Source organism: Panthera leo, chromosome B3 (genome assembly GCF_018350215.1).
Source record: "Panthera leo isolate Ple1 chromosome B3, P.leo_Ple1_pat1.1, whole genome shotgun sequence".
Classification (NCBI taxonomy): Eukaryota; Metazoa; Chordata; class Mammalia; order Carnivora; family Felidae; genus Panthera; species Panthera leo.
The window spans coordinates 97425341-97444432 of record NC_056684.1 but is presented as its reverse complement, the minus strand read 5'-3'; the positions used below and the strand labels follow the sequence as shown (position 1 = coordinate 97444432).

Below are 19092 nucleotides of genomic sequence, written 5' to 3'. Positions count from 1 at the left end.
GGACACAAGAGCTGGATGTTAAGAGCTGGGGGACGAGGAACCTACACTAGGTGGGCCCAAGGGGAACCCCAGCTCCCTGCAGAGCCAGCCCAGTAAGATGCGCAGGTAGAGCTCACTGTGCTCAAGGGGATGGGAAGCATAGCTGTCGACACCCCTCCCCCCTCCCCCCTCCCCCACGGAAGGATTGGAGGCCTTAGAGAAATGCCTAGATGACCCACCTCAAGGAAAATACCCAGCCTCACAGCCAGGAGTGTCCTGTGTGTGTCTGCAAGCTGCTCCAGCTCACATTTATGGATATGAGGATCAGAAGGACGATCTCTGGCCCCTTCCCCAAAATTATCCCCATAGATACCACTAGTGAGCACCTTGGGCTCTTTACACGCGCGTGCACGCACACACAAACACACATGCACACCTGCCTCCATGCCTGGTCACTGTCACCTTCTGAAGTAGGTGCTCTTGCCTGCATTGCAGAGGAAGCTGAGACTTTGACCTGCAGTTCTGGGGACTCGCACAAGTTATAGGGACCCTTCATCACTGTGACCACCCTTCCCCAAAGAAAAATGACCAAAGCTGCCATGATGTCACCAGCACTGGTGTTGGGCCCTGGAGGAGAGTGGGAAATGGCCAGAGCAGCAGCACCATGGCCTGCAGCCCAGGGAACACAGTGAGGTTTACTCTCATGCACGCTTGCCCGCCAAGTGCTGCTGGTCTCCCGGGCCTGCCCAGGGCTGGGTCAAGCCTCGGATGCCCATTCCCAGGAAGAGCACCTCCTCTTCCCTTCTCCCTGCCATCTTGGGTGCTTGGACATCCGTGGTTAGAAACTGGATAGGGAATTTAATTTTTTCAGCACTTTGGTGCTAAGAACCAAGAATCAGGACTTTGAGTTTACAGCACAGCCTTTTCTTAACAGTGTTTCGTAGAATCCGTTAAGATTACAGTCATCTCCCAGAAAAATCAGGACTGCAAACCTCTCAAGCCCAACCTAGAGAAGACACGACATGTTCTCATGGAATAAGCCAAAAATAATCCTTATTTTAAAAGTTCAAGACCAGAAGTCTCTCCCCATGTAAACTTTACAGACTAATAGAATCTGGGCCTCAGGGTTAAACATAACAAACAACACACAGCAACAATGTTAAAGATATTGTAGCGTGAAAGCATCAGAAGCAGCACCAGAAATTTGCTGAGGCCTCCATTTAATTAATCCAAGTTGAACATATGGCTTTGGTTACATGTGGTTCCAGGCCAGAGGCATGAAAGCCAGCATTCGTAGGAGAGCCAAGAGGGAAAGCTTCCAATGCAGGCCATGGAGAGAAGGGGTGCCCTTCCCCACCCCCACCTCGGGGGAGCATGTAGCCCCTATCATCTCATTTCACTCCAGCACTGACCCCAGTCCCTTAACCCTGTACTTGCAAGATTGGGCTCTTCTTCAAAGCATGGATGCTGCCTTATTTATTTTAGAATCAATGGTGTGCTTGTGGAGAGAATGAATGAATGATCGAACATAAATGAACAGAGGGAAGCAGAAGGGAAGGACAGCTCTAACTAAGAAAACTTGCTCTTTCCTAGAAAATTCTTGATGTCCCTCAACAGAGTTGTCTAAATAAAAGGTAATAAAGACTCCTGTGCTAGTATTTAACTTATTAAGTTATTAGAAAAGGTGAGGGGTGCCTGGGTGGTCCAGTTGGTTAAGCGTCCTTCAGCTCAGGTCATGATCTCACCATCCGTGAATTTGAGCCCTGCCTTGGGCTCTGTGCTGACAGCTCAGAGCCTGGAGCCTGCTTCGGATTCTGTGTCTCCCTCTCTCTCTCTGCCCCTCACCTGCTCACGCTCTGTCTCTCTCTCTCTCAAAAGAAACAAAAATTTAATTTAAAGAAAATGTGAGAGAATGAATCAAGGTCTTTTGATTGGAAGGAGCAGAGACCCACTAGGTTCCCTCCAGCACTGTGGGCTTTATTTTAAGGCCACGCATGGATAAGAAAGTAAGGGCCATAGACCAAATGGCAGGTCTAATGGCAACCCAGGACAAGCCGCATGGCTCACCTGTTGGGAGGAACAGGGCGACAGAACTCTGTGGAGCCTGACAGAGTGCTAGATGTAGGTCAGGAACCAAGAGGTCTTTCAAAATCAAACACAGCTTTAAACACAGACGCCCCATCTCCCAGCCAGCCCAGCAATAGGTTTTGCCCATCCTTGCCCTCATCCTCTGCCAGTGGGGCTTTCAGATAGTCATTTCTTCCCCTGCCCTTCTTGCTGCTTATTTAAGTGTCTGCTGCTTCCGGACCTCAAATGTCTGCCTTATCTGTTCCTTTACCACTAAGTGTTCCACCTAGAATTTGCCTGTCAAATTTGCCAAGATAGAAGACCTCATTAGCATAGCTGGGCTGAGCCTTCACTGGCTGACCAATCAGTAAGTGGGCTGCTGCTTGGACCAGGTGCCTGACCCTGCGGGGTGGGGCCACCGGTATGGCTCTGTGTGTGAGCATAGGTTTCTTTTGTGGGACTGAGAGCAGAGCAGGTGTCTCGCAGGCCAGAGCCCCCAGCCCCTGCTCAGAGACATGGCATGATTAAAACATGAGAGGGGAGGGGAACAGATTATTTGGAGTAACATGTAGAGTTTGTACACTTTTGACAGTCCTAGTGTGTTTCTGACAATCACAGGGATTTCTTTTACTCTGCAAAGTTGGGGAGCATGTATCCCAGGTGCCCCCTGATGTCATGTGAAAATCGGCAATGGGTGTTTAGTGTGTACTTCAGCTGATAGGGGATTGAGGGGGACTCTAGAGGAAGAGGAACATGAAGCCTTGACAAGAGATGATGAGTATGTGTCGATGATTTAATTAATCCATTACTGAGAGAATCCTCAGGGTAAGAAAGCTGGTTTACAACATGGGAACAAAGATTTTTGTGCACGTAAAGAACAAAAAGGAATGCTGAAGACCACAAAGTTAGATTCAAAACTGGTTAATGTCCTATGGGGCAACAAACAAAACCATAACCTTTGGGGTTATTTTTTTATACCAGATAGAAATCATTTGCCTCTCTACTGAACAGAAAAGTCATTTACATTTTAACAGTTACTACACAACGTCATCTAATTTTACAGAGTTATGCATGCCTGGACTCCAATTGATAGTAAATATGAAGTCAAAGTTACCTTCCGGTGGAGAGCCAGAAGACCCCCAGATTTGCTTAAAACATCGCTTTAATATTGAAAGGCCTTTTGGCTCACTCCCTAACCCCCCAGCTGTCAAATTTTAACAATTCTTCGTAACTGAGAAAAAAATCAACATTTTGCCTCAGTGGGTGTTAAAGAAGGGAAAACAATTGTGAATGTGGGCACCAGGGTTCTCTACCTGGCTTGGCAGCTCCCAGCAGCATGACTTCAAATCTGATCTCACTGGACCTCAGTGTCCTCATCTATAAAATGGGGGCTATTGGGCTGCACACTTGGCACGATGTTGCCCTAAAAGTTATTTTCAAAAATTTTTAGATGGCAACTCCTCCTCCCGCCCCTCACCACACTAATCCTGAGAGAGAAAGAGGAAAGGGGAAACAGCACAGAGGCAATTCACACGAGCAACCCCCCGCCCCCCGCCCCCCACCTCCCGGGGCTGGGAGAGGATAATTTTTGACTGCTCCAGAAAACACCGCCCAGTCCTGCGGGGCAGCGGGCAGTGAGAAGAGAGATGGACCTCCTCCCGCTGAGTGAGGGCCAGGAGGCTGACTGCGCACCTGCGGGTCAGAAGTCCAAGGCCGCATCGCCCGGGGCGGGGGCGGAGGGGGGCTGCAGGCGTGCGGGCGGCAGCGGCTCCTCCCCGCAGGCAAACCCAGCCAGCTCAGCTCCAGCCCGAGCCGCCCCCCCCCCCCCCCCCCCCCCCGCCCAGGACCTGCTGCCTCGCGGGCGCCCGGCCAGACGCTCGCTGGGGCGACTCTATCAATGAGCCACCCTTGTTTTATTAAACACACACTCTGCAGTTTCAGGCCACACTTGCCGGTTGCCACGGGCGTTTTCTGTTTTGACAGGAGCAGGGGCACCGCTGATCCTTGGAGTTGGAGTTGCCGATCTTGGGTGTGGGGTCTCCTCCGCTTTACCCCTGAAGGACGGGGCGGGGGGGGGGGGGGGGGTTGCCCGGCGTTTTCACTGTCTTTCTCAAGCCACCTGACTTTGGCTAAGCGCCAGGCATTTTCACTTTAGGCTTGAGCCAGGAGGCATTCTTTTCCCTGCGGGGTGAGGCGAGAGGACTGTCAGGTAGGTGAGCGGCTTCCTCTTCACCCGCCAAGGGTCACCTGAACACAACCTTTTTCATGTCCAGAATAGATGGAACCAAGGAGCCCTGCCCTCTGGTAGCCTCTGTCACCTCCAGCTCAGACCAGACTCACTGAAGGTCAAGAATGAACCATGCAGGGGGCGCCTGGGTGGCGCAGTCGGTTAAGCGTCCGACTTCAGCCAGGTCACGATCTCGCGGTCCGTGAGTTCGAGCCCCGCGTCAGGCTCTGGGCTGATGGCTCGGAGCCTGGAGCCTGTTTCCGATTCTGTGTCTCCCTCTCTCTCTGCCCCTCCCCCGTTCATGCTCTGTCTCTCTCTGTCCCAAAAATAAATAAAAAACGTTGAAAAAAAAAAAAAAAATTTATAAAAAAAAAAAAGAATGAACCATGCAGGCACCCCAACAAGAGGAAGCAAGGAATCTGAAGGCGGATAAGATAGCAGGGTGTTTGGACCTGCAGAGACTGTTTTTAACAAAATGCTGAGCACTTGTCCAACCACTGCTTCTCAGTGGGGGGTGGGAGCACCGTGGCCATTTGGGGCAGGACAGCTCTTCCTGGCTTAGTGAGGACAGGCTGGGCTGCAGGAGGTGTAGATCACTAGCTGCCCCCCACCAACCCCCCTGCAGCAAATGCCGGAAGCACCTCCGCAACTTGGTGACAGGCAAAAATGCCACCATCTAAATCCAAATACCCTGGAGACTGAGGTGCCTCCTTAGACCGAAAACGACTTGTAGATCATTTCCTAAAATGCATTACAAAAAACCATGAATTGGTTCATCGAGATGTAAGTCGTTGTGATAAGAAAAGTTTCATGGTCAATATTATGCTGGGTTGGGGAAATGGTAGGCTAAAAAGGGGGAACAGAATTTCTTTATGACAGGACTTCTCAGAACCTTTGATATATAAATATGTGTTTTGAATTGTCGAAATTCCCCAATCTAATTGGCAACTGAACTCTCTCTCTTTGGGACTCAAGTTGGGCGACCCACCTTGGGTAACTCTTGACTACACCCTATCCCCCAGATACCCCCCTGTGATTTTCATATCTCCCACCATGCACAGCACAGGGGTGAGCCCTCAGAAGGCCCTTATGTTTTTACTGAACTGAACTCTGGCAAATCAGAATGTGTGAAGCTATCAGGAAGGAGGCCAGAGTGCCCGGAAACCACTGCAAAGATGACCTCACAAAGAAACCAGTGTGGTGGGGCTCCTGGAGCGCTCAAGGGGATGCGTCCTGCTCATGAGAGGGAGCAGGCTGACAGGCGCCTTTGGCTTGCACGGTTCAGGGAAACTAAAATAGCCCGGGGGGTTGGAAGAGAAGTATGTGTGGATGAAATTATTCACATGCTGACAGATGGATCGGAGGTCTCCTCTCCTGCTGGCCCCGCAGCCTCTGTGGAGAAAGCCTTGCCTGGGAGATGGATCCTGGCAGCCCTGGTGAGATGCTGCAAATGAAGCCCAGGCAGATATAATGGCAGTGAGGTCACAGTAAACCGACAGCCACCAGGTGCTCAGGAGGGAAGCTGGAAGCCAGAACATGCGCTGAGCTGAGCTAGGAGCAGGACCGTCCTGTTGTGCAAAAGACAAAGAGCCGTGTGTTCAAGTCAGACGGATCAGGCTTCTCAAAATGGAAACGTGACCTGTGCACACAGCTTCACGCTTCGCTCCAAGGTCAGGGGGACAAAACCCTGCCTATCCCCCTTCAGGAGGATGCCACCCAAACGTGCTCATTCCTCCCAGGGCATGGGCAGGGGGCCAGGGCCAACAGGGGATCTGCCGCTTCCCGTGCAAAAGTGGGTGAGGAGCCCAGTGACTGTCAGGATCCTAGCGCCTCACCCACACCCTCCCTGGCTTGTCAATCAGGTTCTGCTTTCCAAGGCTGCTCTGTGCTAGTGAAACTTCTCTCTGAGCAGTTAGTTATAAGCTGTTGCTTCTTAAATTTCTTCAGTTTAACTGGCCTGGTCAGTGCCTGGGGCCCTGTGTTCAAGATCACAAGCTGCAAAGAAAGAAAAGAAAAGGCAGGCGGTCCCCACTTCCCCAGGGCTGGTGGGCTCTGTGGATCCTGCCTCAGCCTGCCGACAGCCCAGAGTGGTGCTTCCCACCCCTCCCATCCCCCCACCCCCCGCCCCCAGCCTGGCTAACTTTTTGGCTCACAGGTCACAGTCAAGCTTATTAAACTTGGATGACAGTAAACCAATGACTAACTGGATAATTAAAGCCACAAGTGAGGAGGCCTGGGTGGATCCCTCCTCTGGAATCTCCAGTGGCCTGTTCCAGAGGCAGTTGCCACTCGTTCTCCCCACAGCAGAAATGCCTTTGTGAATGTAAAACCCTCTGTGTGACCTCCACCTCCTCTGTAAATCACTTCTCCACTTATCCATTGCTTCACCCCCATCCCCCCAAACGCCCCAAGGAACAGGAAATCTAACCACACTCCCCTATGCTGCTTGCTGCCTCATGGACAAGAACATGACACAACGTTTCCAACTGAAACCAAAGTTGCTCAGCAGGGCTTCCTGCCTGGCTGACTAGCCGCAGGACATAATGTGGTGCCCTCTGCTCTTTCTCTTCCAAGCAACTTCTCTGCTTCAGTCACTTGAGGGCCTCCCCACTGCCCTTGGAGAGTGGAGGAGAGCTTCAAAGCAGACAAGCCCGCAACCGAGAGGACCCTGGGGTGCTTCAAAGACTGTCTTCCCCAGTTTGAAGTGCTTAGGGAGTGCCCCTCCCCCACTTGCGACACATGAAGAGCTACTGAAGTTTGCGTTGTCCCCCAAAAGCATTTCTGTGTTTCTCCTTCTAACCTGGGCAGTGGACCTCCCCCTGGCAGGGGGTTACACCTCTTCAGCGCCTCCGCCCTCTGTCTGACTCACAGTTCCAGCTGCCCCTTCTCCCTCCAGCGCCTCCACCACTGCATCCTTTCCACTAGGAGACATGGGTGGAGGAGGGGCTGCAAGGGAGGAGGGGGGTGGAGTGGGCTCTATGATCTTTGCATGTGATTCCACGGTAGTGTTGTGGTTATTTTAATAAAAAACAAATTAGTGTTCCAAGTCTTTGAGGACCTTTGATTCCAGGAAAGTATAGACCGTGTCTAGCCCATGGCTCCATGTTGCTTGCCCCCCACTTTGCAGGCTACTTCTCACCCCCGCTTATAACCACCCTCACATATGAGAAGAGAGAGTAATTCGGATTTGTACTTGTTAGCAAGAATGTCTTTTCACGAAACTGTAAAACTTCAGAGGGCAGGGACTTTCTGATGTTGAATTTCGTGGTCTTACAAAAGTGCCTGGAAAACAGTAAGTGTTCTTAGGCAGTTTGTACTTGCTGCATTGCTATCATTCCCTAAAAAAAGAAATTAAAATCACTCTGTTCTGAAGATGCTGTATGTGCAAGTGTTGAGGCTTGTTAAAAAGGAAAAACAAACCCAAAATGGAGTCACTTATGTTAGGCCCAACCCAAGATTTAGCACCTAATCTAATTGCAGTTTCAGCCTCTCCCAGGAGTGGGTTTTAAACCAGTCAGTCTAAAATTTCCTGGTCAGCACTAGTGGGTCATCTGCCCAAGACCCCTGCCCTGACTCCTATGGGAAGGTGACCTTGCCTGAAACAATCCTTTCTTTTCTTTTGCTAGTAACTTTTTTGCCCCGCCCCTTTTCTGCCTATAAAAGCCTTCCATTTTGGGGGCGCCTAGGTGGCTCAGTGGGTTAAGCATCCGACTTCAGCTCAGGTCACGATCTCGCGGTCCGTGCGTTCGAGCCCCGCGTCAGACTCTGGGCTGATGGCTCAGAGCCTGGAGCCTGCTTCCGATTCTGTGTCTCCCTCTCTCTCTGCCCCTCCCCCCGTTCATGCTCTGTCTCTCTCTGTCCCAAAAATAAATAAACGTTAAAAAAAAAAAAAAAAAAAGTAAAAGCCTTCCAGTTTGTATAGCTCCTCAGAGTGCCCTTCCATTTGCCTGATTCACGAATTGTTGAATAAAGCCGATTAGACCTTTAAATTTACTTAGTCGAATTCTGGTTCTTTAACAGGCTGACTGCGTGTGGAAAAATCGCACACATATCATCTACATCTCGTGTTACCAGGAACTAATATTACCAAAACTCGTGTCTCATCTGTCATCTTATCATCTGTGTTTAGCAGACCAACACAGAGCAAACTGGGAGAGCTGCAGACTGATGAAGGCATTTGAGACAAAGAAATCCAACAGAGCTCTAAACCGAAATGAAAAGTCGAAAGGTGGTCACCCTGCGAAGTGGCCCCCAGCCTCAGTCCTGCCCTTGATGGCACCATGTGACTTAGCCCGCGTTTTGGGAGGAGGGCGAGGGCCTTGAAGATGCTCAGCTGGGAGCCTCTGCTGGGGCTGGGTTTCCTGGCCAGCCTGGCCCAAGGGAGGAAGTGCTGTGGTGAGCTCAGTGAGGCAGATGGAAGCAATGGTGCCGTGAGCACAGCATGAACCACCCCCCCTCCCCCCGCCCCACTGCAGGGGGCGTGGCTTAGGACAGAGGAAGCTCCAGTGTGGACCAGCCCTGCTGCACAAGTGGCTTTCTTGTCCCCCTGAACCCCCAAACACACTCCAACTGAAAAACACTAATGGTACATGACTCTGAAGGCAGGTTCACACCTGTGTGTCTGTCCATACCTGTGTGTATGTCCTGCCAGATTCCTTTGTTCCCTGAGAGAAGCATAAGCTACAAACATCGCATTCCTTTCAGTGTTGAATTACTACGGTGTTTAAAAAGTGAAAGGGAAAAAAGTAATGTCAAACCATCGATTATTCGATAATTTTAAGCAAGAACAGTGTGATTTCCAGCCAGTTGCTGATTACCGGTTTTCCAGAAGGGAACAATGTGCTGGTGAGGCAGTTATTAAGTGTGATGAAACCACCAATTTAGTGAAGGGTCAATGGCTTACTTGTTTATTTTAAAGTAAATAACCCTCTGGGTTATACATGGATCACTTACTTGAAATAATACCAAATAGTAGCATTATGGTGATGGGGGAGAATTCGACCACTTCCTGACAAGTAAGGAGTATTACATTTTATGATACTTTTCTAGAGTTTAGAGGTTACTCCAAAGTAAACTCTAAGAAAATCTTCCCTGGGGTCCCTTGAGTTTGCTGATTACAAGAAGGGGGACCATGAGCAGAATCCCCTGGGCTACAGTCTGAGCAATGGGGTTAAGTCCCTGTTCCCCAGGCCATCTGTTGCCAATGAGCCAGGGCACCAGGCCGGGATAGCTGCGTGTTGGTCATAATGGGCCATCTGGCTGCTTGGGGGAAGGAGCTCATGGGAGCAGGTGTCTGGGACATTCTGACATTACCACTGACCTTTGCCAAGGAGCAGGTTTGGTTTTTTCCAGAATGGCTCAGCCTGGTGGTCAAGAACGCATCCTCTTCATCCAGGACACTTTCAGGAACGAGGCTTAAAACTCTCAACATCCAAATTGAATGTTTTCTTGAGCTATGGGGCTTATGTTACACCTGGATTGTTCTGGGACCCCATCCTGCCCATCCCCCTCCCCATTTAGAAGGGGGTCGATATCTCTGCCTATCTTTTTGTCCTTGCATGTGTCCTGACCAATCACAATGACAGGGCCAAGGTTTGGCTCCTAGAGGTTTTCTTTGGTTTTTAGATAAGTGTGCAATTTAAGAAAAAAAGAGCATTTAATATACTATGTACCTTTAGGAAAAGTCATTTAGCAATTCCTTGCTGCCAAACAAAATGCTACCCCCAAGATTTTCCTATATAGAAATTCTAGAACTACTACTACCAATCCTCTGGGACATGTGTCACGAGTAAATTGTTTTTGATAGAGTACCAAAGTACACACATTATTTACCTCTAAAACTAAGTTGATAGCTCGAGGTTGTCCATGTCCTAAGGTGTCATCTGTTATTTGGGTTTGAATGTTGTCTAGCATAAGAACAGAGACAGTGGTACAGCCTATATACTGGACATCACACCTGACATGGTCCAGGGAGTGGGCTGTCTGTTACTGGGGGCTACTGGGAACAAGGGCAGACAGAGGGAGAGGGAAGGTGGGGACCATAGATCCATGATGCTGCGTCAGAGAAAGGGGACTTCTAGGATTTCAGAAAGCCAGGGCCTTCTTTCCCTCCAACAAAGGAAATTGCCAAGTAGAAGGTGGATTTCACTCTTAAGATTTGAGAACCTCCTTTGGGGGCTCTGCTCATTTGGAAGCAGAATATTAGAGTCCCCTAGATCAGTGCTAGAGGCCAGGCTCTCTACTCAGAGTCCCAGTCTGTGGCTGGATGTTATGATTTGCTTGATCTGAGGAATTTTCTAAACGAAATGTTTCAGCATTTTAAAATTAGAAGAATTCAGATAAGATTGAGATTTCTGACTCCTTTCAAGAACCGGGAGTGTCAGCAACACTAGACTTTGATTGGCGCATGGCAGCAGAGTGCATGAACAAGTGGTGGCTGCCCCCACTGGCCAAGGCATACCCTCTCCCGCCCCCACCAACGCACCCATGCAGCCCCTCTCCTGCTTGGGTGCCTTGTAGGCACAAGGGGCCCCACTGAAGCTCCCGCCATGGAACCCCGCTCCCCTGTTCTCTCTGCCACCCAGAGGGAGTCTAGACACACATTTCCTGGATCAAATTCAGGCCAAGAGCCATGATTGATTCCTGCCTCGGCCCCCACACAAACACAAAAACCTCCTGCGCATTTACTAAAGCCAAAGAATGTCAGGATTAACCCATAAGTGAAACTTTTGAAAGAGCGAAAGGCAGCTTTAGCCTTAGCATTCCACAGCTTCTCATTAAAAGAGGAACTTTTTGTAACTCTAGGATAGCTGGAGATACATGACTGAACTCAAAAGCACACGTGATGGATGCCAGCCTCGAGGATGCAAGGCCAGCTTGTTGGGATTCTTGATGTGTTTTTCAGTTTCAGGACAGGTGTATTTGGTGTTCTAGACCACAGCCTAATGGTGAGAAGTCCCCAGACCCTCAGGAGCAAGGCAGTGGATGGTCACAGTCAGGGTCAAAGCACTACTGGACCCAGGCAAGCCCAATTTGCAGGCTCCAAAGCCCAGCTGGCCAACAAAAAGGCAGGGACCTTGAGCCCCAGAACATGCGGCCGCCCTCTCCCATGCACCACCCTAGCCAGGTGCCCTGCCATGTTGGCTCTTCCCTGGGATTACACACCGACTTTTTCATGGGATTTCACTATGAGGACTGCCATCTCTGGCCTGAACTGTGTGGAATTGTGTGGAATGTGGTAAAAGGGGCTTTGGCTTTGGAAAACACTGGAGCTAGGGGCACTTCAGATAGCATCTATCCAGAGTTGCCAATGGTGACTGCTGTCTAGAATCACCGAGAACAGATTTTCATGCTTCAGAGCTCTGCCCACCCCACCCCACCCCACCCCCAACCCCACCCCCTGACACACACAGTGTACAGTCATGAGCTGTCAGGCTTGGGAAACACTGATGTCATTGAAACCCTTCACTTCTGTTTCTGAAGTACAATCTGAGGTAAAGTAACTTTTCCAAGGTCACACAGCTGGTTTGGCAGGACTAGGGTCAGAGTATAGGTTTCTTGAATATCATCGGGGCTTTCTCTATAATATACCACCTGCTGGATGTACCCACAAAGTGGGTAGCACACAACCGCAGAGATTCTGGGTGTAGAAGACAGTAAGAGGCATAGACTTTGTGCCTGTAACCCCAGATAATTTCCCCAATATCAGCTTCCGTTGTGGTTGATGACCCAGATGCCTCAGTCCCAAGTCATTTGGGCAGGAGCTTCTGCTTCTAGCTCTGTAATTACCACAGTTTCACTTGTCCACTGAGAGGCGGGAAAGAACTGCAGTTCATATGTAGACTGCTCTGTGCCTCAGTTTACCTCTATTTAAAATGGAGAGAATGACTGACCCGGCACTCTTACATCTGCTTCTTGGAGCTCTGCAGACCAATTGAATGGCCACACAAAGGCATTCTGTGATCCCCACGTGGCAAAGGGAGAAGTTTTCTGTACCCACAACAGAGCTATTCCTAAAGTCAAGGCTGCTCTTGCCCCATTTTTAATCATTCTAGTGTCAAAATACCACTGTGGCTTCTCTGGCCACCCCGCATGCCCTCCAGGAAGGGCTGCCTGTCTTCTCTGGGTTTCTGGAGGGCTGGTGAAATATTTCCTGTAGGTAATCCTTGGAGGAGCCCCAATTTTGAAGGACTGAACAAGATAAAGAAATTAAGTATTACTACTAGGAAATAGCTAGCACAGAGTTCTTATTAAGTGCTGGACATTCTGCCAAATGTTTTACATGCATTATCTCATTTAATCCTCAGTTACAGCCCTGTAAATGAAATGTTATGAGCATTTCCATTTTACAGATGTGGAAAATGAGGTTCAGGAAGGTTAAGGAACTTGCCCAAGATCACATAGTTGCTGAATGAGAGAGCCAGGTTTCAAGCCCACATACTCCAGTCTCCAGGGGCAAAGCTCTGATAAATGGGGCTTTATTACAGATCGCTGTCGTCATGAACTTGACCTTTCACACAGTGTTGCCTGGTACTCCTAGTGGGATATCACACCCTGACGCAGTTCAGGCCAAGGACAGCTCGGGCGCTGAGGCTGTGCCTGTCAGCTGGGAGGCTAGGAGCTCCATCAGTTCAGGGACTGCCTGACCCAGCCTGACCAAATTAGAGCAAGTAAAAGGTGTGACATAATTTGACATGTAAATTGTTAATTGAACCCCATGGGAGATGATTTTAAATAGAGACAAATACCATACTGTGAACTATTTGGGTTATGAAGCCCTTATTCTCTGACTCCTGCAGGAAGAAAAGAATTGTGTCAGGATAAACTGAAAACCCCCAAGCTGTTCCAGGGTCAGGAGAGTAGCAAGCTAGTTGGATTGGGAAAGATTCTCCCTGGGAGTTTCAGGGATTTACTCTCACTTCCTAGCATTTTACCTACGAAACTCTCCCAAGCCCACATTAGGAACCACTAATCCTACCCATCCTCCCCCGCAGAGACTTTCTAACCCGGGGAAATTCAGAACCCTAATCACAAAGCCAGCCCTGGTCAGACTGCTAAAAGGGCACAACATGCAGTCCCCATATGCACCCCCACTCCACTCTGTCTTTCTCAGATTTACGGAACTCAACCTTCTCAGGGGCCTTGCTGAGGCCCCTACATAGATGTGCTCTGTCTGGGCATCCCCCTATGCACAACGTCTAGTCCCATTCCTTTATCCCTAGAAAGACTTACCTGTCCTTTTTCCCAGGCCCTCCTGCTTGTTTTCTGACTTTCTGAAAGAGTCTGGGTACCCCCATCTGCTAGTGCCGACCAATCCTAATGGGTTAATATGTGCCTATCCTCTCAGGCACAACCTGCCGGCTGCATGACCCATAACTAGCACCCAGGAAATATTTACTGTTGAATCAATGAATGAAAGTAAGAGTAGGAAAGGTTCTCTGGAAATCCTATGCCTTACCTCAAACCAGTAAGCCTATTACTGGCTTCCAGGCTAGTAAGAAGTCATTTGAGAGCAACAGACCTTTGCCTTTTTAAAAACTGGAGCTCCTTTACATAACGCTAGCTGGTGAACATGGCCAGGAGAGGTGACCTCCCCACATGCATTCGCCTCCTTTCCTCCCTCCTAGCAGGGTCCCATGCTTCCCAACAATGCCTTTGGGAGGAAAGGCCTCATTACAAGTCTCTGAGTGGTCCATCTAGTGGGCTCCATTGTCCTAGCCATCCTAGCCACAGGATTAGTTTGGGGACCCAGACTAGATGCAAGAAGACTTTGCCAAGAGCTTCAGGACTCTTGTGGTCATTAGGTGAGACTGATGTCTTCACTGACATCCAAAGATACTGGGTCTTCATTGAATTTTCTAGCTACTATATCGGGCCTTATCTGAAGCCTACCTGACCTCTGCACTTCTCAGTTACGTGAGAGATTAAAGCCTGTTTTTATTAAGCCAAATAAACACACAACACAATAATACATAACCCCTTAGTTTCTTTTTATGACTGAGCCCAGAGACACAGACAATCTTTTGTCATTTTTAATCACCTTTATCTTACAGCTTACTTAAACAAATACACACACCAAAATGAAAAACAAATAAAAACCCTAATTTTTCAGTCTTCAAAGCCTTCTCAAGATCACTAGGCTTGTGATGTCCTAGGTGAATGAAGAAATAACAGTGGCTTCAACAAGAATGAGCTTATTTCTCTCTCACATAAAAGAAGGCTGGAGTCTGGCTGGTATGGGAACTAGTGTCATCAAGGGCCCGGGTTTTGCTATTCTTAGCATATGGCTTCCATCTTCACATTCACTTCATGGTCCAATGTGGCAGCTAGAGCTCCAGCCATCACATTGATCTTCCTATTCCAAGAATACACATGAGGAACAGAGAAGGGGAAAAAATGAGTGTGTCAGGAGACTAACGCCTCTTAAAGAATCTTCACAGAAGCCCCACCCAACGACTTAAGCATATGCCTCAATGGCCATCACAGCTATAAACGTGGCTGATGAATGTAGCGCTTGGCTGGGCACACTGCCACCCAGATTAAAATCTGAGTTGCGTTATTAAGGAAAAAAGGGGAGAGTAGATGCTGGGTAGGCAACTAGCAGTTTCTGCCCCACCCTACTTAAACAAATCTGGCTTTTGTATTCAGTTCTGCTGCTTGGTGCCTGTTCCTCCCAGGAAACCCCCTGGTTTAAGCTTCAATAACTCTTTCCACAGACCCTTAACAACCCAAGCTGGTTCCCTAACCCACCCCCACCCAGGATCCTCTGACCAGCATCTTCCCATTTATCTGGTTAAGAAGCATTCATTGAGTACCTACTGTCTGGTATTAGACCACATTAGTCTTTCATTGGAATCCTGGCAATGGTTTAACTCCCAGCACCCTTGGACTTCTTCTCTGTCATGCCCCACTCAGACTCCACTCACACCTACCCTTCCTCATTCACCAGTCTTTCCCTAGAGCTATGTTCTTTCCAACACAAGCCTACTCTTCAGCCATTGGTTTCTTTCTTTCTCTTTCTTTCTTTCTTTTTTTCTTTCTTTCTTTCTTTCTTTCTTTCTTTCTTTCTTTCTCTCTTTCTTTCTTTCTTTCTTTCTTTCTTTCTTTCTTTCTTTTTTTCTTTCAAGTTTATTTATTTATTTTGAGAGAGAACAAGAGAGAGAACTGGGGAGAGGCAGAGAGAGAAGATCCCAAGCAGTCTCCGCACTGTCAGCACAGAGCCCGACATGGGGCTCGATCCCATGAATTGTGAGATCATGACCTGGGCCATTGGTTTCTAACATCTTTCTGGCATTAGTGTTCTCAGTCCCATGGATAAGGCCTTTGTGGGCTCAGGGAAACAAGGGCTGTGGTCTGAAACAGCAGCTCAGTCAAGGTTGAGTTTCTCTGAATCTTCATGGATGACAGGGTATGATTTTGCCTGGGAACAGATGACTGAGTGAGGCCAGAGCAATGATTTCTTTTTCAGTTCCCCCAAGGCCCTCTGGCTCCCCACAGCACATTTCAGGCCCCACTGACAGCATCGTGGGCCTCTTAGCAATGAACAGCACAAACAAGGTGAAGCCATCTAGTCGTACTGAAGTGAACTATTGTCTTGCCAAACACAAAACATCTGCTCCTCCCTACCTCACCTGCACGAAAGTAGAAAAAATCAGAATAAAAAAAAAAAAATCAACCTCTGATATTGCTAACAAAACGTGTTGCCTTGAATCCTCACATAAAGACTACCTTTCGGAAGTATCTAGCTCTTTCACTTGAATTTTTACCCTTTTGATTTCAGTTATAAACTGAGAGCTATCACAACTCAAAATTTTAAATTGTATTGTGTCTTCAAATAGAAACATCATTAGGCAGATGTGAACAATTATCCCCAGTTGGATTCTTTTTTTTTTTTTTTTTTTGAAGTTAAAGTCTTCAGAGGAGTAGCTAGCAGCTAAATTGTGCTTTAAATCACAGTTTTAAAACTAAACCTATGAGGGGCGCCTGGGTGGCTCAGTCAGTTAAGCGTCCGACTTCGGCTCAGGTCACGATCTCGCGGTATGTGAGTTCGAGCCCCACGTCGGGCTCTGTGCTGACTGCTCAGAGCCTGGAGCCTGTTTCTGATTCTGTGTCTCCCTCTCTCTCTGACCCTCCACCGTTCATGCTCTGTCTCTCTCTGTCTCAAAAATAAATAAATGTTAAAAAAACATTAAAAAAAAAAAAAAAACCTAAACCTATGAGCGGGTCCCAGATGACAACAGGAGGGGAGGAGCCCAGGAGGCAGTGAAGGAGAAGGGGGACAGAGATGGGGGTGAGGCTGGGTCCTCTGGTGCCCTGAAGAACAGCCTCTGTCCTCACCAGTGTCCAGCTGTCACCCAACCCCACCTTGCCCTCACCACGCTGCCCTGAGATACCCCCTGAAATACTGACGTGAGGCCGATTATATTGAAAAGCTCCTGACCACTCTCTGGCATTACCCAAACCTTGTGGCTGACGCCCAACTGATAAGCCCACCTCAGTGAACCCATTAGATCTCTCAAAGCCATGAAAGACCCTTGACCCCCCTGTCAAGTTCATTTTGACACCTGGCAGAGAATGAAAGCATCAGACCAACATTGCTGCTGATACGGGAATCGTGGAGGAAGAAAATTCAATATTTGAACATTTGTGAATATTCTCATAGGACAACAAACAGTTTTGTTTTAAGGTGTTCAGAGCTCTGTGGAAATTCTGCATAGTCTTCAGACTCAAAGCCTTTGTCTTCACTCCTGGGGAAAGCCCAGGGATAGTTGTATGGTGTGTGATTTCCTTACCCATGTGAGTGCAAATGCCCAGATTCCCCCAGCAAAGAAGGGCCTGAAGTCAGAAAAGTTAGGCCTGCAGCGGGGCTGACCAAGCTGTCTTTGTGGTGTGGTGAGTGCTGCCTGCAGCCCCCAGTGTCTCTGCTTCGAGAAGAAGCACCAGCTGCAGGAGCACCTGAGAAACCCTGAGTGGGTAGGACTCCAACCTGGCCACCCCCTTAGTGATCCCCAGCGAGGGCCCCCAAGGGCCACTCACCAGGCGAAGGGCAGAGGGTGGCCGTGAGGTGCCCGGCCTGTAAAATCAACATGTTCCTGGGGCGCCAGAACAGGACTCACCTTGGGGGACTCGCAACAGGAGACACTTCCTCACTGTGTACTGTGTCACCAAGGTCCGGGGGCTACTGAAGGAAGAAGAGCAGGAGGAGGCCAAGAGGAAGAAGATGACCGGCCCAGAAGTGAGTTTCCTTCTGGTGGAGAAAAGCAAAGACATTCTGGGACCCAGTGAAGAGGAAATTGGACTGCAAACCTGGGCGGCACCTGAGGGTGGTCTCCATCTCCGGAAATACTGGTGATGGAAAGTCTCACACCTCAACCACACTTTCCTTTATGGCCTTGATGCCTTCAGACCCTCCCCTTCCCAGGAGCCCCGCACCGTGGAGATGTGAGCAGCTCGTGACCCAGGCCACAAAGTAGCAGTAATAGACGCTGAGGGGCTCCTAGGGGCTAGGGTGAGTCTCAGCCAGAGAACACCCCTGCTGCTTAAGGTCCTGGCCATCTCAGACCTCGTCATCCTTCGAACTCCTACAGATGGGCTGCATAATGGACCTCTTTGAGTCCCTTGGGACACGTCAGTAGCTTACCTGAAGCGCTTCACCGAGGAGCTCCCACTGCCCACCGTGGCCTGGACGTGGTTGTCATTTTCCATGACACTGTGCACGCTCACCTGCTGGGCTCTGATCACCCCTCAGACGAGCCAGAGAAGCTTGTCCAGAACCGGCTCTGGAAGCTGGGTTGCTGCTCTGAAGCCTGCAGTTCCATTCACTACAGGGGAACAAGGACATCCAACCACCCGGCAGGCATCTCTGGGCCTCAGCGTGTGTTGTGCCACCACTCTCTGTGCCTGGCACCCCCAGGTCCTCCTCAAAGCCCTGAAGGCATTGAGCAACCGGCCGACCACCCCAGCAGTGAGATCCCAGTGACCAGACGGCACACAACTCCTTTTTTTCCGGATGAATACTCCACCTGCTCCTTCCTGTGGCTCTGCTGTGGGGCTGGCTGTAAGAACCACACAAATCACAGGAAAGGAGTAGCTCATCAAGTCAGGGGCCACTGCAGATATCCACACCAGCATGACGACCGAGTTTATTCCCTCAAGGCCTTCTGGGAAAAAGGCAAGGAAGTCAGCGTAGTGCCCAGGATATCAGCTGCCACCAACTCCCCCTGGATGGGTCTCGAAAACTGTGCCTGGTCTGGGCATGTGATCGAATGTCTATGGTAGCTACAGTATGGTTTGGGAACCAAGGTCCTGTGGGTACTTCGGTGCGGGCTGAGACTGTGCACGTATGGCCTGCAGCTGACGGATTTCTGAAGGACAGAAACAGTGCTGCCTAGGGCCTCTTGGTTGGAATGAAGGTCCTGGCTCAATCCATGTCTGAGCTTAGCCATGGGCCCACCAGTGCTGTGGCTTTCTGGCTCATGGGCAGATCCCCCCCCGCCGCCACTGGAGCTGCAACCATCTGCTAGACACCAAGGAGCACCTGGGTGGCTCAGTCGGTTAAGCGTCGGACTTTTGGTTTTGGCTCAGAGCACGATCTCGCGGTTTGTGGGTTTGAGCCCTGCATCGGGCTCCGAGCTGACAGGGCAAAGCCTGCTTGGGATTCTCTCTCCCTCTCTCCCTCTCTCCCACTCACTCTCTCTGTCTCTCTGTCAAAAATAAATAAAAAAAAAAAAATAGATAACAACACCAAGCACCACTGTGGGGAGGGCTTCTGTGACACCTGTTCATCCAAGGCCCGGTCAGTGCCTGAGCGGATGCATGAC

General features: G+C 49.5%; 1 protein-coding gene and 1 pseudogene across 1 annotated transcript in view; both read left to right on the top strand.

The window, feature by feature from the left end:
- Positions 1-9059, top strand: part of LOC122222542 — a 33787-nt gene extending 24728 nt beyond the window's left edge. Inside the window, exon 2 of the mRNA XM_042943115.1 lies at positions 8294-9059. Coding sequence (XP_042799049.1) covers positions 8294-8596 — 303 coding nt within the window. The 3' untranslated portion in view covers positions 8597-9059. The remainder of the gene's footprint in view (positions 1-8293) is intronic.
- An 8084-nt stretch (positions 9060-17143) lies between these two features.
- Positions 17144-18800, top strand: LOC122222648 (annotated as a pseudogene).
- Positions 18801-19092: the final 292 nt, after the last annotated feature.